At 37.6% G+C, this 22,466-nt stretch overlaps 1 protein-coding gene across 6 annotated transcripts in view; it reads left to right on the forward strand.

The window, feature by feature from the left end:
• SERAC1 (serine active site containing 1) overlaps positions 1-22,466 on the forward strand; it is an 86,354-nt gene that overhangs the window by 33,345 nt on the left and 30,543 nt on the right. For 5 of the 6 annotated variants that reach the window (XM_049695462.1, XM_049695460.1, XM_049695463.1 and 2 more), the window contains exons 2-8: positions 7,176-7,274; positions 9,944-9,980; positions 12,556-12,692; positions 15,259-15,348; positions 16,607-16,738; positions 18,465-18,586; positions 19,583-19,711. In XM_049695462.1, coding sequence (XP_049551419.1) covers positions 7,184-7,274; positions 9,944-9,980; positions 12,556-12,692; positions 15,259-15,348; positions 16,607-16,738; positions 18,465-18,586; positions 19,583-19,711 — 738 coding nt within the window. In that variant the 5' untranslated portion in view covers positions 7,176-7,183. Of the gene's footprint in view, positions 1-7,175; positions 7,275-9,943; positions 9,981-12,555; positions 12,693-15,258; positions 15,349-16,606; positions 16,739-18,464; positions 18,587-19,582; positions 19,712-22,466 lie in introns of those variants that run through there. The other variant, XM_049695464.1, reaches the window with a different exon arrangement.

Raw genomic sequence — 22,466 nt, forward strand, 5'->3', positions numbered from 1 at the left:
GGTTCGAACCGTGGTCCGGCAAGATCCCACATGCTGCAGAGCAACTAAACCCGTGCACCACAGCTACTGAGCCTGTGTTCTAGAGCCACGAGCCACAACTACTGAGCCCACGCACCTAGAGCCCATACTCCACAACAAGAGAAGCCACCACAATGAGAAGCCTGCGCACCACAGGAAGAGTAGCACCAGCTCGCCGCAACTAGAGAAAGCCTGCGCACAGCAACGAAGACCCAATGCAGCCATAAACAAACAAACAAACAAATAAATAAATAAAATAAAAATAAAAGTAAAAATAAGTGACTCTAAAAAGAGGCATATTGGGCTTCGCTGGTGGTGCAGTGGTTGAGAGTCCGCCTGCCGATGGCAAGGGACACGGGTTTGTGCCCTGGTCCGGGAAGATCCCACATGCTGCGGAGCGGCTAGGCCCGTGAGTGGCCGCTGAGCCTGCGTGTCCGGAGCCTGTGCTCCGCAACAGGAGAGGCCACAGCAGTGAGAGGCCCGCATACCGCAAAAAAAAAAAAAAAAGAGGCACATTAGCAACCAAATGCAATATGTGGACCTTGTTTAGATCCTAATTCTAACAGGCCAATAGTGCATAACAGAAGTTTATGAAATAATTGAAACATTTGTTGGATATTTGATGATACTAAGGAATTTTTTTCAAGGGGGACATAATGATGGTTAATTTTTTTTTAACCATCAGTAACATTCTACAGTATTTACAGGTTATATATTACACGACATTATGGATTTGCTTCAAAATAATTGAGTGTTATGGTGGTGGAAAGTGAATGTGGGTTACAGTATAGATTTCACTGTTCAGTACCATAGCCACTAACCATGTGGGTATTTAAATTAAAATTAATTAAAACTTAAAAGACTGAAATTTCAGTTCCTCAGTCACATTAGCATATTTTCACACTAGTGGTGTATAAATAGGAAATGTCTATCATGCAGAAGTTCTATTGGATAGAGCAGGTATAGATGAAACAAGATTGACCATGTGTTGACAATTTTTGAAGCTGAGTGATGGGGTTGAGTTTATTATTCTGTCTCTATTTGTATACATTTGAAATTTTCCATGAAAGGAAGAAACAAAGAAAAACCATGCATGACCTTTGTGGAGAAAATTACAAAAGATCTAAAAGAAGAATTGAAGATACACCTTTCATGAATGGAGGCACCCCACATGATACCAGTTCTCTCCAAACTAATCTGTAAATTCAATTCAGTTCCAATAAAAAAACCCAATAGCGAGGGCAAACAGCAGAAACAAGGAGAACTACAATCCTGCAGCCTGTGGAACAAACACCACATTCACAGAAAGATAAGATGAAAAGGCAGAGAGCTATGTACCAGATGAAGGAACAAGATGAAATCCCAGAAAAACAACTAAATGAAGTGGAGATAGGCAACCTTCCAGAAAAAGAATTCAGAAAAATGATAGTGAAGATGATCCAGGACCTCGGAAAAAGAATGGAGGCAAAGATCGAGAAGATGCAAGAAATGTTTAACAGAGACCTAGAAGAATTAAAAAACAAACCCACAGCAAACATCATTCTCAATGGTAAAAACTGAAAGCATTTCCTCTCAGATCAGGAACAAGACAAGGATGTCCAGTCTCACAACTGTTATTCGGCATAGTTTTGGAAGTTCTAGCCACGGCAATCAGAGAAGAAAAAGAAATAAAAGGAATACAAATTGGAAAAGAAGAAGTAAAACTGTCACTGTTTACAGATGACATGATACTATACATAGAGAATCCTAAAGATGCCACCAGAAAACTACTAGAGCTAATCAGTGAATTTGGTAAAGTTGCAGGATAAAAAATTAATGCACAGATCTCTTGCATTCCTATACACTAATGCTGGAAAATCTGAATGAGAAATTAAGGAAACACTTCTTTTTACCATTGCAAGAAAAAGAATAAAATACCTAGGAATAAACCTACCTAGAGAGATAAAAGACCTGTATGCAGAAAACTATAAGACACTGCTGAAAGAAATTAAAGATGATACAAACAGATGGAGAGATATTCCATGTACTTGGATTGGAATAATCAATACTGTGAAAATGACTATACTACCCAAAGCAATCTACAGATTGAATGCAATCCCTATCAAATTACCAATGGCATTTTTTACAGAGCTAGAACAAAAAATCTTAAAATTTGTATGGCAACACAAAAGACCCTGAATAGCCAAAGCGGTCTTGAGGGAAAAAAACGGAGCTGGAGGAATCAGACTCCCTGACTTCATACTATACTACAAAGCTACAGCAATCAAGACAATATGGTACTGGCACAGAAACAGAAATATAGATCAATGGAACAGGATAGAAAGCCCAGAGATAAACCCACACACCTATGGTCAACTAATCTATGACAAAGGAGGCAAGGATATAGGATGGAGAAAAGACAGTCTGTTCAATAAGTGGTGCTGGGAAAACTGGACAGCTACATGTAAAAGAATGAAGTTAGAACTCTCCCTAACACCATACACAAAAATACACTCAAAATGGATTAGAGACCTAAATGTAAGACCGGACACTATAAAATTCTTAGAGGAAAACATAGGAAGAACACTCTGACATAAATCACAGCAGGATCTTTTTTGATCCACCTCCTAGAGTAACGGAAATAAAACCAAAAATAAACAAATGGGACCTAATGAAACTTAAAAGCTTTTGCAAAGCAAACTACAAACAAGATGAAAAGACAACCCTCAGAATGGGAGAAAATATTTGCAAACCAGTCAACAGACAAAGGATTAATCTCTAAAATATATAAACAGCTCATGCAGCTCAATATTAAAAAAAGCAAACAACCCAATCAAAAAATGGACAGAAGACTTAAATAGACATTTCTCCAAAGAAGACATACAGATGGCCAAGAAGCACATGAAAAGCTGCTCAACATCACTAATTATTAGAGAAATGCAAATCAAAACTACAATGAGGTATATCACCTCACACCAGTTAGAATGGGCATCATCAGAAAATCTACACATAATAACTGCTGGAGAGGGTGTGGAGAAAGGGGAACCCTCTTGCACTGTTGGTGGGAATGTAAATGGATACAGCCACTATGGAGAACAGTATGGAGGTTCCTTCAAAAACTAAAAATAGAATTACCATGTGACCCAGCAATCCCACTACTGGGCATATACCCAGAGAAAACCACAATTCAAAAAGACACATGCACCCTGATGTTCATTGCAGCGCTATTTACAATAACCAGGTCATTGAAGCAACCTAAATGCCTATCGGCACACGAATGGTTAAAGAAGATGTGGTACATGTATACAATGGAATAGTACTCAACCATCAAAAGGAATGAAATTGGGTCATTTGTAGAGACGTGGATGAATCTAGAGACTGTCATACAGAGTGAAGTATGTCAGAAAGAGAAAAACAACTATCGTATATTAATGCATATATGTGGAACCTAGAAAAATGGTACAGATGAACCAGCTTGCAGGGCAGAAATTGAGACACAGACGTAGAGAACAAACGTATGGACGCCAAGGGGCAAAGCGGCGGGGGGGTGTTGGTGTTGGTGTGATGAAATGGGAGATTGGGATTGACATATAAACACTAATATGTATAAAATGGATAACTAATGAGAACCTGCTGTATAAAAAAATAAGTAAAATAAAATTTAAAAATTAAAAAAAATTAAAAATGTAGGAGATTGCCAAAAAGAATAATTCCCAATAGCCAAGATAATCCTGCCAAGAATGGGGGCAGGGGTACTCACTCTAGAACCTATCAAGGCTTATTTTAAAGGTATAATAATTAAGAAAGGTGTTATATTATTGATGCAGGGTTAGACAAATGTGTTAGTGGAACAGAATTCTCCAGAAATGGACCCTAGGTAGATTAGACCTTGGTGTAGGGAAAAGTCATTTCTAATCAATAGGGAAACTATGGTTTAGTAATAAATGGTCTTGGGATATTTGATTTCTAGAGTATGATGATTTGACTTTAGACATCCTGGGTTTTAGGTGTTTGTGGTGCTTCAAGGTGCAAATATGTATTAGGCAGTTGAATATATGTGCTTAGCAGAGACTTGAGTTAGTTATAGAGACTTGGGAATCAAAAGCTTACAGGTAAAGCTTTGTGATGAAAACACTGAAATTATTTAGCACGAGAATATAACATGAGGAAAAAAGAAGAGCACAGGCGGAACCCACTGAAACACTAATATTTAAGGGCTGGGTAGAGGCAGCAGAGACAACTGTAAGCTCAGTAAGAGCAGGGAGTTGTGCTGCTTTATTCACATCTCAGGTGTCCATCACTGACAGGTGGTAGGTGCTCAATAACTGAATAACTCTTTGTTGAATGAGTAATGGGATGGAGCAGCCAGTAATAGGGGAATCAAACTAGAAAACCAGGTGTCATAGTAGCTAGAGGAGACAAGGAGGGAGTAGTCAAATGCTTTAGACAAAGACAGTAAGATGGTGACTGAAAAGTGGATTTAGCAGCAAAGATGTCACTGACTGGCGACCTTGGGGAGGGCTGTTTCAGCGCTGGAGGAAGACACACTGGGGAAAGAATCTTAGGAAAGGGAAGTGAGAGAAGTGGCAATAGCTGGAGGGCACTTGGGTAGACTGAGGTTTTACTTTTTTTTTTCCAATTGTTTGTTTTTGTGTTTTGATGGGAGCATATTGGACATCCAGTATTTAGGGGGGAGGAGTAGAAAGAGCTGATAGGGAGTGTGTGAAAATTAAGAAGAGAAAGACAGATAATGAATCAAGGTCCACATGGAAGGGAAAAAATGATATCTAGAACATAGATGGTACATTTCCCTTTGAAAACGGGATGAGACCTTTTCCTCAGAAACAGGAAAGAACAGTGCAGATAAAAATCCATTTGGAATCTGGAAAAGGCGATGCAGATAAAGATATGCAAGTCGGCCAGCGTAGATTTCCTGTGATATTAGGAAGCTTAGGCTAGAGGGTGCCTTACTTGCATGGGCCCCTGTGAGTGCTAGGAGTTACTAGGAGTTGTAATGTCTTAGGGAGGGAGGAACACCAGAGTGTAATCCTGAAGTATTTCTATGTAAGCATTTCTGACAAATTAGCTAATGAAATCCCAGAAGAAAGGTATCAAAATTTCTAAGACTCCAGTAATTTATTGTGATATCTTTTCTCATTCTGAATCACTTTCATTTTAGTACCTAATTTGATATTTGTGGTTTTGTGGTTTTTTTTTTTAAAGGAACCTACCCTCTCCCCACTATTTGAATAAATGTTGATTCCTTCAATACCTGGATCAATCCCTGCTTGTAGGTATGGGGGCAGAAGTTGAGGGGGTTCAGTCGTAATTTTCTGAGTGAAATAAGAGACAAGATCATTTGAAAAGGATGCAGGTAGGGTAGGACGCTTGGCAGAGTATGTGGGTATTTAGAGCAGTCGTCATGGGGATGAGAAGAAACCTGATTAAGGACAGGCGAAGTCATTCTGAGAGCACACTCCCAGTTTGCCTTTTGTCCCCCTGCCCCCAATTTTGGCTGTCCAAGTGTAAGAACAGAGAAAACACATGTTTCAGGTTGGGGCTGCAGGATAGTAGGAGGAGGACTCTGGTATGTTGAGGAAGCAGGTAGAGAGGGAGGTTGCAGTGATGCACCCTGGAGTCAAGGCTGGGTGGGGAAGGAAGTACAACCATGGGGTGGATGCTCACCCCCGGAAAGCAAGGATGGATGGTTTATTGAGACTGGAGAGCAGTGAACTGGAAATAGTCAAGACGCTGAGAGAGTTGAAAGAGAGTTAGAGTTAGTTTATTCTGGAAAAAGCTGAAAGAGCCAGTGATGTCATTTGAGGAAATCTAGAGGGAAATAAGATGAGGAAGTATATTTCCACTATACTCATTCAGATCCAGGACTTGGTGGGAGGGGAACCTGCTGGCGGGTGGTTTGTTTAAGTTAATACCGTGAAGGTTTTTAGGCCAGAGAAGTAATAGTAAACAATATTTGTATAATGTTTTATAGTTGACCACTTTCATAGTAGATGTTGGGATTGAAGGAAGCAGTGTATTTTTGCTCTGCATTTTTGTTTTAGTCAAAAGTTTTCATGTAGTAAAATGAAAGTCTATACATAAACTCTTAGTTTACATCGCATTCTGCCTTGGTTTTATAAGCACCTACTTCGTTGCTGTCTTTGTATCATTTTTACCATTATCCTGTGTCTCATAGAGAAGTAGCAGCAACCCTTTAAACAGTGAGAAAATAAGATACAATGACCTTTAAAACAGTGACCTTTACAAGTTTATCTGTTGCCTAAACTAGTTTGCTTAGTCATCAATTGAGGTACTAGAATTACAAGAAAAAGTGTTTAAGCTTTTTATTTTGTGTTATTGCTAACAGATTTTCTTACACATGTACACCAAGCGATTTTCCCCTTAATCCCTGTAAAGCTGCCAGAAGTTTTTAATGTATTAAACCAAAGACCATTTCTCACATGAGTTCCTCAAGGCATCTTCTTTCTTTTCTGTTATTGCAAAAGAAAAAAGAAGAAAGAAACGTCTCATCCAAAGACAATCTATGATTCTAGAATACTGAGTTGTTCTAGAAACCATTGCATCATATTTAAATCATCTTTACTCAGTTGATGAAATAGTTGAGCAAAAGAATAGTGATTAAATAGTTGGGCAACATCTCCTTCTTTGACAGGATGCCAACAAGTAACGATTACATTTCAAAGATTTTAAACAATGTTGGGTACCCTCTTGAAGGCCTTGGAGAAAAGCTAAACACTTCTATGGGTCCTAAGTATATCTTCCATTCAGAGCTGCTTTTCATTTCTGTAGGGACTTCAGTCACTAAAGATAAATATATCTATCTATATGCATATATATATTTTTAGAAGGCATTAACATTTTTTGATTCCTATATTGATATTCTGATTAATAATCTCTTTTCCTTTTTCCTACTAATCATTGTTCACAGTTGGACACAGTTTGAAGAATAATCATTGAGGTACTAGCAAAATACTATTCTAATAAGTCTGCTTTAAATTTTTACGGGAGAAATTTTTTTTCTTTAATTGAAAACTTTTTTTCCAGGTCTTGAAAAATCTAACTCTGTGGGCAGTCTACTGTGATTGTGACATGTTCTTATAGTTAAGAGAAATGTTTTTAATTACATGCTAAATTAAACATGTTATAATTGTTCTAAGCACACAGAATGTCCCTGGCTGCTTATTGCGTCATCTGTTGCAGAAGAATGGGAACCTCAACTCCTCTGCCAAAAAGCAACACATATTGGAGAGATGTCAGTGAGTACAGTTTAAACAACAATATCTTCTTGTAGAAACAGTGATAGAATTGTGGTTAACTTTCCAGGGTTGTCCACAAAAACTTATTTAATCCATGATAAATCTCAAAGTTGTTTAGGTCTTTTCTGTACTAAATGTTCACCCCAAATTTGTACGCCCAGAGCCATGCATACTCCTTTTTCTTGGGAATCTTTTCCCTCCCCTATGTTTCCTGTCAGATTCATACTCATCCTTTTAAACTCAAGTGTCACTGCATTCTTTTTCAGCAGCCATTTATTAAGCTTCTGTAAAACATGGTGCCAGGCACATGTATTAGGTTCTGGGAATTCAGTGGTGAACCAGGAAGATGTTTTGCTTGCCCTGCAGGAACTTAGGATCTAGCACTAATCTACTGTCTTTATTTGTAAATCTTTATTTACATTACTTATTACTAATCTTTATTTGTAAAATGAGAATATTGGCCTAGGCCATCTTTCATTCATTCTACTATGTGCCAGGTACTATTACTAGGCCCAGAGGATACAGTATTGAATAAGATGAAGTCTCTGTCCTCATGGAGCTTCCTTTTGATCGGTAAGAAAGATCAGTTTTTAGGATAGATCTTTTTCATCTAGAAAATTCTGTGATTTTGTATTTTAAAAATAAAAAGAGGTGTGGGACAGAGAAGGGAGCTTTTCTTCTCTCATCATTTCTAGCAAAACACACTCAAGAGTAGTAAATACACTTTGGGGTAGGAGAAAAGGCTGTGAGTCTATATTCTGTTTCCAGGGCTTAGTGAAAAGGAAACATCCTAGTAAGAAGAAACAGATGGCAGCAGTATAGGAGGAAATAAACTGGCTGTTCCCTGGGAAGTCCAGGAAGCCATCTTGGAATGAAAAAGGTCCCAGAGGGGTTGCACAGTCAAGAAGCTCTGTGTGTCACAACTTTCGATCTCATCCCTGCAGAGTTTCTGGAACTGCCCTCTTTCCTGTTCTGGAACCACTGGGTCCTAGAGTTTGGGAGGAATTTCCATCTCCCTTGGCTGATGCATAGGGAAGTTGATTGAGGAAAGTTCCTTATCCCTCAGTATGGAGGAGAAGTGTGTTCTTGGCAGCGTAAGTTGAAGGTGTGAACAAAGGGCTACCTGCCTCTATACATCCAACAAATTATAGGTTACATAGATATTCATGAGCTGCCTGCAGTCCCTAACCATCATGGGTAATATTAGTTAACATTGTGTTCAGTACATATAACAGAAACTAGACTATAATGGCTTAAATTAGTAAGGTTTTCATTTTTCTTACATAACAGGAAGTCAAGATGGAGACAATTTAGGGCAGGAATCACAGTTTAGCAATTCTCTCGTCTTCCTGCTCTATTATCTTATTGTCCTCATGGTCACAAGTTGTTGCTGAATCCCAGGACATCAAGAAGGCAGAAAGACCAAAAGCCATGTTACGAGGCTTTGTCTTTTTATTTGGGGAGGGATCTCTCCCTATAGACTTCCATCTATATGTTTATATAGATGTATTACATCTCTCTCTCTCTATGTGTATATATATATTGGCTACAGCTGTGTTGCACAGCCAGCCCTACCTGCAGAGGAGTCTTTAGGTAGTAATCAGGTATCTTCGAATATCTTTAGGTAGTAAAGAAATTTGAATATCTTTAGGTAGTAATCAGGTTGTGTTAGTAAGAATTAAAGGGCTTATGTGTATTGAATTTGAATGTCTTTAAGTAGTAATCAGGTTGTGTTAGTAAGAATCAAGGAAATTTGAATATCTTTAGGTAGTAATCAGGTTGTGTTAGTAAGAATCAAGGAAATTTGAATATCTTTAGGTAGTAATCAGGTTGTGTTAGTAAGAATTAAGGGGCTTATGTGTATTGAATAGGCAGCTAGCTGTGTCTGCCACTAGGACTTTTTTTTTTAAATATTAAAAAAATTTTTTCCAAGTTCCAAACAAAAAATTTATAAATAAACTTGTAGAAAGTAACCTATATATTTTTTAAAGATTTTTTGATGTGAACCATTTTTAAAGTCTTTATTGAATTTGTTACAATATTGCTTCTGTTTTATGTTTTGGTTTTTTGGCTGTGAGGCATGTGGGATCTTAGCTCCCTGAATAGGGATCAAACCCGCACCCCCTGCATTGGAAGGAGAAGTCTTAACCACTGGACCACCAGGGAAGTCCCTAACCTATATTTTAAATGGGACTACCTATATATGGCACTTAACCACCAATTATAACATAATTTCTTTGGGAAGAATCATTTTATGTCCCACTTCACAAACATAATCCCTTAATATAGTCTTAGGTAGTGATATGATATGGAGAATTCTTCCCATTCCTTTATTTAACTGGTTGTGAACTAAAAAAAAGTCAGGACAGTTAGCTCCCTGGACATTGCATTCAGTGAAAGCACTTTAGGCCTGGCAGTATCAGTAGTGCAGCAAACGAGGGTTTCTTACTGATTTAGTGTGGAGGATGGCAGAATAAGAAGAGGTTGAGAAAGGGGAGAATTAGTATGAAATATAGATTATATTTTGGACTCAGTGCTTATTGGTTCATTTTTTGTATCTGGGAATAGGAAGCCATGTGTTGATAGTAAATGATTATATTAATGGAAAGATATCAATTTTTCCAATTGATATTCATCACATTGACTTTTTTTCCCCTTTCTTTTTGAAGGAAATATAATAAAGTTTACTGGATCACTTATTTTAGGGTAAGTGTCAACTGTGAAATATTAACTGGCTTTATGATACTACTGTTTGAAATCTCAGTGGAAGTGATTTACAAGTAGCATGGGGCACTGAAAGGGTACAGATTTTGGAATCTATAAACATGTGGATTCATCCCTGGTTAATCACTGGTTCTACCACTTCAGTGTTGTCTTGATCCGGTTACTCTAACTCCTGAGGAGTGTTTTCTCTTGGATCGAGGTGTACGATGGGGATTCTGCCCATCTGGCACTGTTTCTCTGAGGGAAGCACTTGGCATGTACAGAGCAGGCACTCACTAATTAGCTTTCGCACACCTAAAATCACATCTTGTGTTAGGTTATAAAGAGAGTGAAGAAGGTAAAAATCAACTATAGTCAGAATTACTTTTGAACATCCTTTAAGTCACCATAAAGCTCTTATGAAAGGAAATTGAGATTGACTGAGAAAACCAATAGATTGACACTCTCATCTCATGCTGTTTCAGAGGCACATGCTTAATGATTGGAGTGATTGTCTTCCCCAAAATCGTTATTTTTCATTCTCTTTTCTTTCCTTTTTTTGGGGGGGCGGAGGATATATATGTTAAGTTTATGTCTAATACTGTTCTAGTGTTTTTGTTAATAATATTCTTTTTCATTAGTATAAATATAAAATCAACTCTTAGATGCTAAAATGATAAAGGAAATATATTTGGCATTTTATCCAAATACATTTCTCCATGACCAATATTGTAAGGTAAGACAAAACATATTTAGATGATTTTTTCTTTTGACTCATTCCAGGCAAAAGATAAATGTATATTCTTTTCTATAGTGCAATTTCTTTGTTTATATCACAGTTATATTCAGGAATATAGTGAAAATTAATCACAATTTCTGGTAAAGAGTTTTGTCTTTCATGGAAAGCATGATAAAAATACTGAATAGATTTGTTCTTTTTGGCTGCTCAGATAGATTCCCCAGGAGAGGTGATGATTCTTGAGAGCTTTCTCTCTATTCTTCTGGTACTGGCCAGTGTCTGGCCTTTCTGTCTTACTTGCTTTTGCTTTAGGGTGGGAGGCTCAGAAAAAGACTTCATAAAACTGTGTGTTTCTAAGTTGTGAATCCAGACAGAGTGCAGCCTTTGTGTCTGGATTTAGTGTAGGTCAATCTGATTAGGGGGAAATCCTTCATTTTAGGATACACAACATTGTATTTCACTTTTTTTTTTCTTTCCAGTTTTCTTTTTTTTTTTTTTTTTGGCTGCACCGTGCAGCTAACAGGATTTTAATTCCCCAAACAGGGTTGAACGTGGGCCCTCGGCAGTGAAAGTGCGGAGTCCTAACCACTGCGTGGAATTACAGTGCAGTAATACAGGAATTCCCTGTATTTCACTTTTTTTAAAAAATATATTTATTTATTTATTTTTGGCTGCGTTGGGTCTTCTTTGCTGTGCGTGGGCTTTCTCTAGTTGCGGCGAGCGGGGGCTACTCTTCCTTGTGGTGCGCGGGGCTTCTTATTGCGGTGGCTTCTCCTGTTGTGGAGCACGGGCTTTAGACACACAGCCTTCAGTAGCTGTGGCTCGTGGGCTCTAGAGCACAGGCTCAGTAGTTGTGGCGCACGGGCTTACTTGCCCCGTGGTATGTGGGATCTTCCCAGACCAGGGTTCGAACCTGTGTCCCCTGCATTGGCAGGTGGATTCTTAACCACTGAGACACCACTGCGTCCCCTGTATTTCACTTTTAATATTTGATTTTAGGTATAACTCTTAGGAGAGGAGAAATTTTCATATGCTGGTGATAAGGAGTACAAATTGGCTAATCTTTGGAAAAAAACAGTTTGGCACTATCTAGTAAAGTTGAACAATATATATACTTTCAGAAAGTCTGCAGTTTTACTTCTAGATATGTATCCTAGAGGAACATATACACATGCATATAGTGTAGATGTATACAATGTGTAACAGTATTATTTGTAATAGACTCAAGCTATCGATAGAAATTCCCTAAATTGCCCATCTGTGGTAGAATGGATAAATAAGTTGTAGTATAGCTATACAATGGATGAATCACATACCATGTGAAAATATAAATGCATGAACTCCAGATACATGTAACAACATGGATGAATCTCACAAACAGAGGTGAACTAAAGAATACATACAGTGTGATTTCATTCCTGTGAAGTTCACAGACAGACAAAACTAAGCCCCGTTGTTTAAAGGTTCATGTTTAGGTGGTGAACTGTAAAGAATAGCAAGGATATTACTATAATAAGACCCAGAATAATAGTTAGCTATAGAGATGAGAGAGTGGGTCAGGATCAGAGAGGGATGCACTGTGGGCTTCTAGGTACTGTTAATGTTTTTTTTGCCTGGGTATGGTATTGCAGCTATTTATTATTATTTGTAAGCTGAAATGTGTGTATACATTTATACATATATATGTATAATGTATGTTATATGCACATTACTGTATATATGTTATGTTTCCCAATAAAAAAAAGAAAAAGTTCTACAAAAAGCTTAATAAAAAAAAGAGTGGCTCCTGTGTTATATTTAGATCATATATTTATGATGAATTTTTTGTTTCTTTTTAAGAGGTTCTTTATTTATTACATATGAAGTTCTGGCCTTGAAGAAGTCTTTGACATTAGATACTCAAGTGGTAGAAAAAGAAAAAATGAAGTCATATATATATGTGCACACAGTTTCTTTAGATAAAAGAGAAAATCACGGTAAGTTTATGGTAAAGTAATCCCATCTTCGTGAAAAATGGAAGCTACTTATTGAATTTAAAAATGAGTATTTAGGAATGTAAATTGGTACAAACACTATGGAAAACAGTATTGAGATTCCTTAAAAAATTAAAAATAGAACTACAATAGAACCAGCAATGCCACCCCTGGGTATTTATCCAAAGACAATTCTAAAAGATTATGCACCCCTCTATTCACTGCAGCATTATTTACAATAGTCAAGATATGAAAGCAACCTAAGTGCCCATCAGTAGATGAATGGGTAAAGAGGATGTGGTACATATATACAATGGAATATTACTCAGCCATAAAAAGGAATGAAACCTTGCCATTTGCAACAACGTGGATAAACCCAGAGGATATTATGCTAAGTGAAATAAGTCAGAGAAGGACAAATGCTGTATTATTTCACTTATATGTGGAATCTAAAAATAAAACATGAATAAACATAACAAAACAGAAACAGAATCGTTTCTACAGAGAACAAAGAGGTGGTTGCCAGAGGGGTGGGGTGAGGGGAGGAGAGAAATAGGTGAGGGCGGTTAAGAGGTACAGACTTCTGGTTACAAAATAAATGAATTATGGGTATGAAGTGTGGGGAATGTGGTCCATAATTATGCAATACCTTTGTATGGTAACAGATAATAACTGGACTGAGCATGGTGATCATTTTGAAATGTATAGAAATATGGAATCACTGTGTTGTATACCAGGAACTAACACAGTGTTGTAGGTCATTATACTTCAAAAACAAACTCATAGAAACAGGTATCGGGTTTGTGGTTACCAGAGGTGGGGCATGTGGGGGAAGGAGAATTGGATGAAGAAGGTCAAAATGTACAAACTTGCAGTTATAAGGTAAATAAGTACTAAGGATGTCATGTATAACATTAATAAATATAAATGTAAATGTAATTAACACTGCTGTATGTTATATATGAAAGTTGTTAAGAGAGTGAATCCTAAGAAGTTCTCATTACAAGGAAAACATTGTTTTTCTTTTTCTTTGATTTTGTATCCATATGAGATGATAGATGTTCACTAAACTTGTTGTGGTAATCATTTCATGATGTTTGTAAGTCAAATCATTACGCTGTTTACCTTAAAGTTATGCAGAGCTGTATGTCAATTGTATTTCAGGAAAACTGGAAGAAAAAAACTATAAAAAATAAAAAATGAGTATTTAAAGCACAATATTAATAAAATAGGTTCAGCTAACTCTACGAATCACCAAACCCTATGAGAACCAAGTTCCTAAAGAATTAATTGAAGATAAAATGTTGGACTTTCATATTTAACCCATGTTTGCAGCTCTCCTATAACTAAGTCAGGTGAAGACTAGCCAGCTTTTTTTTTTTTTTTTGCGTTACACGGGCCTCTCACTGTTGTGGCCTCTCCCATTGCAGAGCACAGGCTCCGGATGCACAGGCCCAGCGGCCATGGCTCACGGGCCCAGCCGCTCCGCGGCATGTGGCATCTTCCCGGACCGGGGCACGAACCCGTGTCCCCTGCATCGGCAGGCAGACTCTCAACCACTGCGCCATTAGGGAAGCCCTAGCCAGCTTTTTTAATCTAAACTTGGAGTTCCTCACCTTCATGAGAACTGTCGGTTCGGAGGCTGGTCCTCAGTTTAGCAAGCATAAAAACATGATTTTGTCACTTAGCTCAGAGGTATTTTTGCTCTAAGGCATTTATTCATGCACACTAAACTCATGAGATGGATTCACAAGTATGAATACCAACTTATTTACAGAGGGAAAAAATCTGTTGTTAAGGCTGGAAAACCTGTCTTTACTAGTCAGAACACTCCCCTTCTCCATATTTTGGTCACATGGAAACCCAATTAGTAATCAGACGATTGCTTGGTGAACATGAGATTTTGGGGCAGAGGAGTATCTTTTCATCAGGATATGGGTAGCTTGGGGAGTCATCACACTAGATTTACAGCTTCCTGTTCTACACTGTGAGCCAGAATAACCATGCCTGTGAGCACTTTACATTCCCTGAGTAGGCAGGGTCTGCTGCTCCCCTGTCTACAGCTATATGTATCACCACTCTCTCCTGTTTGTGTTTATTGTTATTTCACCTTCCTATTTCAACGTGCTTTTATCGTGTGTTACAATTTCAATTACACAGATAATTTTTATAGTATATAATTTACCTATATAGTAAAGCTTAATCTCATTAGTAAGATATCTCTATCACTTTGAGAGTGGTATTTTTAAGTGACATTTTCCTGAATGTAGTTAATCCTATGTTGTATATGAGGATTTTTGTTAGTTTTAGTTAGTGTTTTTGCTTTTGATTTGTTTTTACTTTTTCGCTGACTAGGAAAGCAGTGTTTTTTGGGGGATCTAGAGTTCTGTGTTCCCATAATAGTTTTAGTTGCTTTAAATAGTGACAGTAAAAAGAGAAAGATGCTGTTTTATATTTTCTTTTTGAAAAAATTGGGGTTTAGTTTATACATTTTTTTCTTTGAAGTATTGGAGCATACATAGCATTAAGAGTACCTACTTGGTTTTATTTAAATTTGTAATCATTTTAGGAATCACCTACCAGGCAAGAAAAGAGCTTCACAAAGCAGTAAGAAAAGCATTGGCAACATCAGCCAGGATATTACGGGGTCCATTTGCTGGTAAGTATCACATATTTAACTGAGACTCCTTATCAGTAATCTGAAAGTCATTTGATGATCAGCCTGAGATTTTTTTCCCATTTCTTATACTAACATTTATTATACCTATGGAAAATTCAGGAACATTATTCTGTTGGGCTATATTTAAGGGCTTGATGCCTTGGACTGTTTTCTTCCTTCTGTCTTTATGGATGCATTGTTGTTTGTTAGATAGTTGTAAATAAATATTGAGACTCTTGATGAATATTTCAAAATTTAAAATTTGTTAGAAAATCACTCCCACGCTTTCTCATAATGAGAATATTGCATCAAAAATGTAGATTTCACAATCAGGCAAATCTGCATTGTGAAGCTAGCTATAAAAGAGCTGACCTGATCTCTTTAAAAAGTTGGCATCATGAAAAAAAAAGGTGGGAAAACTTTCTAGAATTAAGATACTAAAGAGACTTAATCAAATCCTGCTTTATAAAAAACCAGCTCTAAAGATATTTTGAAGACAATTGGAAAAATTTGAATATGGAGTTGGAATGAATTTTAGATGATTTGGAAGATTTTTGTTAGTATTTTTGGGTGTTAAAATGGCATTGTGATTATATAGGAGAATGCAGGCTTATTCTTAGGAGATGCATGTTGAACTATGAAAGGGTGGAATGTCATTATTTCTGCGCCTTTCTTTCACATAGTTCAGAAAAAAATGCACAATCATCCTGGGGAATTCCCTGGTAGTCCAGTGGTTAGGACTTCACGCTTTCACTGCTGAGGGCCCGGGTTCGATCTCTGGTTGGGGAACTAAGATCCCACAAGCCATGCAGCATGGCAAAAAAAAAAAAAAAAATACACACACTTCCATATAGATTAAGCAAATATGGCAAAATAATAACATTTATTAAATCTAGTTGTGGTAAGCATGTGGATGTCAATGTCAATTGGATGTCAATTATTCTTTTAATCTATCCCATATGCTTGATATTTCTCATAGTAAAAAGTTTTTTAGGGAAAAGGAGCCAAAAAAAAGATCTCATTGTGAAAGCAACATAATATATAAAACAAAAGCACATACAAAATATATGTAACAAATAAAACAAAGTAATATGACAGAACTGAGAACAAACCTATCAGTCATTATCAACACCTGGAGATGGATATAACTTTCCTATTGTAGATTTAAAATATTTATAAATTACTGTCTTAAACGTGAGGATGAAAATGTTGTTTTAACTGTTCACATTGTCTTTTCTTTTCTTTTTTTTTAACAAAGACACCTTTAGTACAATTGACATAGAAGATCACGAATGTGCTGTGTGGCTGCTCCTGAGGAAAAGTAAGTCCGATGACAGAGCAGCACGACTGCAGGCTGTGCAGGAAATGGCAGAGACCCGTCACTGGCATGGTAATGAAACCATCTGAATACATGGCACACCGTCAGCTAGCTCTTGATTTCTGATGTAAAAGAGAAGGGAAGGAGATACTAAGGAAGGAAAATAATTCAGGAAATATTAATATATGTAAAAAATATTTTCAAAAAAATTTAAAAGAAACTCTAGTGATAGAGAAAGTGTAAAACCTGCTGGCCTGGTAGTCATATTGTGTTTGGTAAGAACACCCTCAAAACTGAGGTAGATATATTTGTATAACTTCCTACCAGAATGAACTTTTACTTGATTGGAGAAACTCTTGATTCTGATAGTTATGGCCTAATGTGTCTGTGTTTTTTTGGTTCCTATTTAATAAAATATATTTTAATTGCTGGCTGCATCAAAGTTGCATTCACTTTGACAGTCTATTTGGCTTTAATACTAATACTTGGTCAAATGTGCCTAATTTGCGTGTGTATATTTGTTTTTTAAGGAAGATTTTAAATATTTAGTTGTATTTAAAATCGCAAGTTCTGCAGTAAAAGTACATGAGCAAGAGATCAGATCTGCTCTGAGTACAGGGGCTAAAGTACACTTTGTTAGTAGAGTCATCTTGTAAAAATGGGTAAACAAAAAAGAATGCTTTCAAAGAAAAATTTAGTCTCAGAATAAGATCTCTGTCTTCATACAAGTTAATTAGTTTGATTGAGTGGTGGCTATAATAATTTATAATAATTTATAATGTAAAAATAAGCTTATTTAATGCGAGTGGAGACTTAGAATAAAAATCTGATCTGTTTCAAAATCTGCCTTCCAGGACTCCATTTCAGGCTTCTACTGTATCAGAAAAATCAAAGTTGGAGCCCTGGCATGTAGATTTTTTAAAAGTTCCCCACTTGATTCTGAAGAACTCACCCAAGTTATATAGTGCTATTATTAAAAAATGTCTCCTTCAGTGGCTGCAGTTTTTTTTTGATACATGTCCTTAGTCCATTTGGGATGCTATAACAAAATACCTTAGACCGGGTAGCTTATAAACAACAGAAATCTATTTCTCACAGTTTACTGGAAGCTGGGAAATATAAGATCTGGGTGCCAGCAGATTCTGTGTCTGGTGAGGACTGAGGGAGCTCTCTGGGGTCTCTTTTATAAGAGCACTAATCCCAGTCATGAGGGCTCCACCATCTTGACCTAATCACCTCACAAAGGTGCTACCTCCAAATACATTGGGGATTAGGTTTCAACACATGAATTTGGGAGGGACACAAACATTCAGTCTATAGCAATACATAAAGAATGGAATGGTGAAATCATGAAGGCTAAAACAAAGTACTACTGTCTGGAACCTCAGATTATTCATGGGCTTCATGGAATGTCAAAGCACCATGTAGGTACCAGGGGACGACAGATTTAAACAGAACTCAGGTTTTTTGAGTAGTGATCAAAATAGCTTTTGGATGATGGAATTTTTTTTTTTTAAGGAGAAGTTAAATTGGTTCTGACCTATCAGTTTTCACATTTGAGGTTTATTTTTTTCAAAAAGGTTAGTTTGTGATATATCTAGATATATGTTGAGAATTATGAGATCAGTCATGGAAATGTTGGATATTTAGCTAACGGTATTGTAAATGCAGTTGCAGTTAAAAAAAAAAACTGGGAAATTTTGAATTACAAACTTGTCGTTTAAAAGTTAAGTTGTTCATTTAACCTTTGAAACAGCCATAAGCTAATTTGGGTACTCGCAATATACTTTTACAATAGATTACCAGTATAGGATAATTGCTCAAGCCTGTGATCTGAGAACTCTTATTGGTCTGGCACGAAGCAAAGATAGTGATCTTCGTTTTTTTCTCTGCCCACCTCCTTTGCCATCTTTAAAAGAAGTAAGTAAATAAAATAATCCAGTGAGTAAAAAATGTTTAATATATCATCTTCACTTTGGGTGCAAAATAACCATTCAAAAAGCAGTTTGTTGGCTACTTGTCACAAGCAGGTAAACTAGGGTTTAAACCTGCAATTGTAGTTTCCATTCCAAGATTTCTTGATTACACAGGAGGTGCTATTTCTCCTAAATTATTTTCCCCTATGTGGAGTTGGGAGTCTTTATACACCAGAGGGTGGCTTCTTAGCATATCAGCATCCATAAATTGGTCCTTTGTTCTAAGGTTGCTATAGAACAGTTTTTCTCAACACTACTGACATTTTGGGCCAAATAATTCTTTGTTGTTGGAAGCTGTTCTGTACACTGTACCAGCATCCCTGGCATCTACTCATTGGATGACAGTAGCACCCCTGAGTTGTAACAACCAAAAATGTCTCAGATATTGCTGAATATTTCCTGGGGTGCAAAACAGTCTCTGGAGAACTACTACATATAGATATTAATGTACTAATATACATGGATATTAATTGTTAACTACTAATATAGATATTAGAGCATGTTCCTTGAGCGCTTTTCTCAGACTTTTCTAGAAAATGAAAATCTGAAAACTTGCAATGCGTTTTTGAAAAATAGAAAAACAAATTATTCTAGATATTAGTTATTAGAAAAAATCAGATAGGAACAAGTTCTGCATATTAAAAAGCCAGCTTTAGTTAGAAAGAGTGTAATAATTCATTTTGAGTCAAGATGTGAAGTAGCCTATGAGGTGAAAATCTTGAGCTATGCTTTGCAATAGGTCTTTCAGATTGAGTTAGCAGACATGAAAGTATAGAATTCAAAATTAAATGATTCTCTGCTTACCAGGGTGGTGACTGTTTTCAAGACTAAAAGCACTGATTTACCTCTCCTGTTTTGTTTTGGCTTTATTCTTTGGGTACTTTTTGTTATACTCAATTGTGGAGTTTAATTATGAAGAATTTCTTTTCCTTTATTTCAGGATTCTTCCGTTGAAGAAGAGCTCAGACAGTTGCTGGCTTCTTTACCTCAAACAGACCTAGATGAGTGTATCCAGTATTTTACATCTTTGGCTCTGAGTGAAAGCAGTCAAAGTCTAGCTGCTCAGAAGGTTAGCTCATTTATTCATTCAGTAAATAGTTTTGAGTGTCCACTTTTCCAAGATATTGTGCCAGGGACTCGCACTTAGAACTTCAGAATAGTCATTCATCCATGAACTGAATAAACATACTGATTCCTGGTTGTGTGCCACACAATGGGCTAGGTGTTCAGGATAATGGGGAGACAGGTAAATAAACAAAGTCACAGAGTGTGTAAGAGAGATACAGGTTACTCTAAGAGCCCATCACTCTGTTTAAACCATAATTCAAAGAGTCATGTACCAAAATGTTCATTGCAGCTCTATTTACAGTAGCCAGGAGATGGAAACAACCTAAGTGTCCATCATCGGATGAATGGATAAAGAAGATGTGGCGCATATATACAATGGAATATCACTCAGCCATAAAAAGAAACGAAATTGAGTTATTTGCAGTGAGGTGGATGGACCTAGAGTCTGTCATACAGAGTGAAGTAAGTCAGAAAGAGAAAGACAAATACCATATGCTAACACATATATATGGAATCTAAGAAAAAATAAATGTCATGAAGAACCTAGGGGTAAGACAGGAATAAAGACACAGACCTACTAGGGAATGGACTTGAGGATATGGGGAGGGGGAAGGGTAAGCTGTGACAAAGTGAGAGAGTGGCATGGACATATATACACTACCAAACGTAAAATAGATAGCTAGTGGGAAGCAGCCGCATGGCACAGGGAAATCAGCTCGGTGCTTTGTGACCACCTAGAAGGATGGGATAGGGAGGGTGGGAGGGAGACGCAAGAGGGAAGAGATATGGGAACATATGTGTATGTATAACTGATTCACTTTGTTATAAAGCAGAAACCAACACCATTGTAAAGCAATTATACTCCAATAAAGATGTAAAAAAAAAAAGACCATTTTAAAAAGGCTTCATAGGGGGCTTCCCTGGTGGCACAGTGGTTGAGAGTCCGCCTGCCGATGCAGGGGACGTGGGTTCGTGCCCCGGTCCGGGAAGATCCCACACGCCACGGAGTGGCTGGGCCCGTGAGCCATGGCCGCTGAGCCTGCGTGTCCGGAGCCTGTGCTCCGCAGCGGGAGAGGCCACAACAGTGAGAGGCCTGCGTACCACAAAAAAAAAAAAAAAAAAAAAGGCTTCATAGGACGTACTCTGAAGTTGCATCTTGAAGAATGAATAGTAATTGACAAGGCTTTAAAATATTACCTCTATGTTGGTGATGCCTAAATTCAATATCTCTAGCCCTGTGTTCTCATCTAAGCTCTAGATTTGAATATTCAACCTCCTTCTTGACGTCTCTACTTGGATGTGTAATAGGCATCCCAACTTTACATGCCAAACCCACCCACACTCTGCAAAGCTCTTCCTCCTCTAGTCTTTTTCATTTTGGTAGAGGGCAGAGCACCCACCTAGTTGCTTAAGCTAAAGCCTAGGAATTCTGGATTCCTTTCTTCCAGGTTCACCTAATCAGCAGTTACTGTGAGCTGTTCCTTCAAGTATACCTTGAATCCCTTTGTCTCACCACCTTCACTGTAGCCACTTACTCCTGGCCACCATCATCTCTTCTTCGTAGTGTCCTGTTCATCTTGCTTTCTCTTCTTCCTTTCATTTAGAAATAATTTTAGAGTCTCTTTCATAGTCTTTTATTATTTCAGTTTATTGGGGGTTAATTCCTGTTTGTGGTGGCACAGACTCCCCCTTATGTTACATTGTAGATTAACATGTGTTCATCATTTTTACTGTGAGCTTATCTTTAGCCAGATTGATTGTTTTCTATGGGAGTCCCAAGCACCTCAGATTCTAAATTTATCTCTACAGAGCAGTTTTTGTGTTTGCTTCTTTTGGATACCCTAGGAGTTCACTGTTAGGGACTAGTTTTTTATATTGATTCCTTAGTTTGGAATTTCTGTAGCACATAGGTAGTATAAATTCAGATATATCTATGGATGGCAGAGTCTTAGGACTGTGATTTCTCACTCAAAGCCCCAAGCAGAAACAGGCTTCTTGTTGCTTTCATGGGCTGCTGGGCAGAGTTTTTCTAGACTTTCTTATAGACAAGGAGGCAATCTTTCCAAGGTTCTGCCTTTATATAGGGATCTCAAATCTAGCTCCCATAGAACGTGAGACTCAAAACCACACCTTCTGCACTGAACAAGTGTTAAAAGCCTATCCTGAGGTGCCTGCAGGAATTTTACATCATCAGCTATGTGCTTATCGCTTCTGCTGAATGTTCTGTTTTCAATTCTAGCACCCAAGGGTTTCCCTTTATTTATTTTTACTTTCTTTAGAGCTTGATTTTGTTTTATTTCATTTTTTTAAAAGATTTATTTATTGTTTATTTTATTTATTTTTGGCTGCATCGGGTCTTAGTTGCGGCACGCGGGATCTTCGTTGAGGCATGCAGGATCTCTCATTGAGGTGCGTGGGCTTCTTCTCTAGTCGTGGCGTGCGGGTTTTCTCTTCTTTAGTTGTGGCATGCAGGCTCCAGGGCACATGGGCTCTGTAGTTTGTGGCGTGTGGGCTGTAGCTGAGGCACACGAGCTCAGTAACTGTGGCGCGCGGGCTTAGTTGCCCCGCGGCATGTGGGATCTTAGTTCCCTGACCAGGGATTGAAGCCGTGTCCCCTGCATTGTAAGGCGGATTCTTTACCACTGGACCACTAGGGAAGTCCCTGCGCTTGACTTTGTTTTAAAGTAGCTTTTGTTATTTATTTATTTATTTTTGCTGCACGTGGGCCTCTCACTGTTGTGGCCTCTCCCGTTGCG

This window comes from Orcinus orca, chromosome 12, assembly GCF_937001465.1.
Source record: "Orcinus orca chromosome 12, mOrcOrc1.1, whole genome shotgun sequence".
Classification (NCBI taxonomy): domain Eukaryota; kingdom Metazoa; phylum Chordata; class Mammalia; order Artiodactyla; family Delphinidae; genus Orcinus; species Orcinus orca.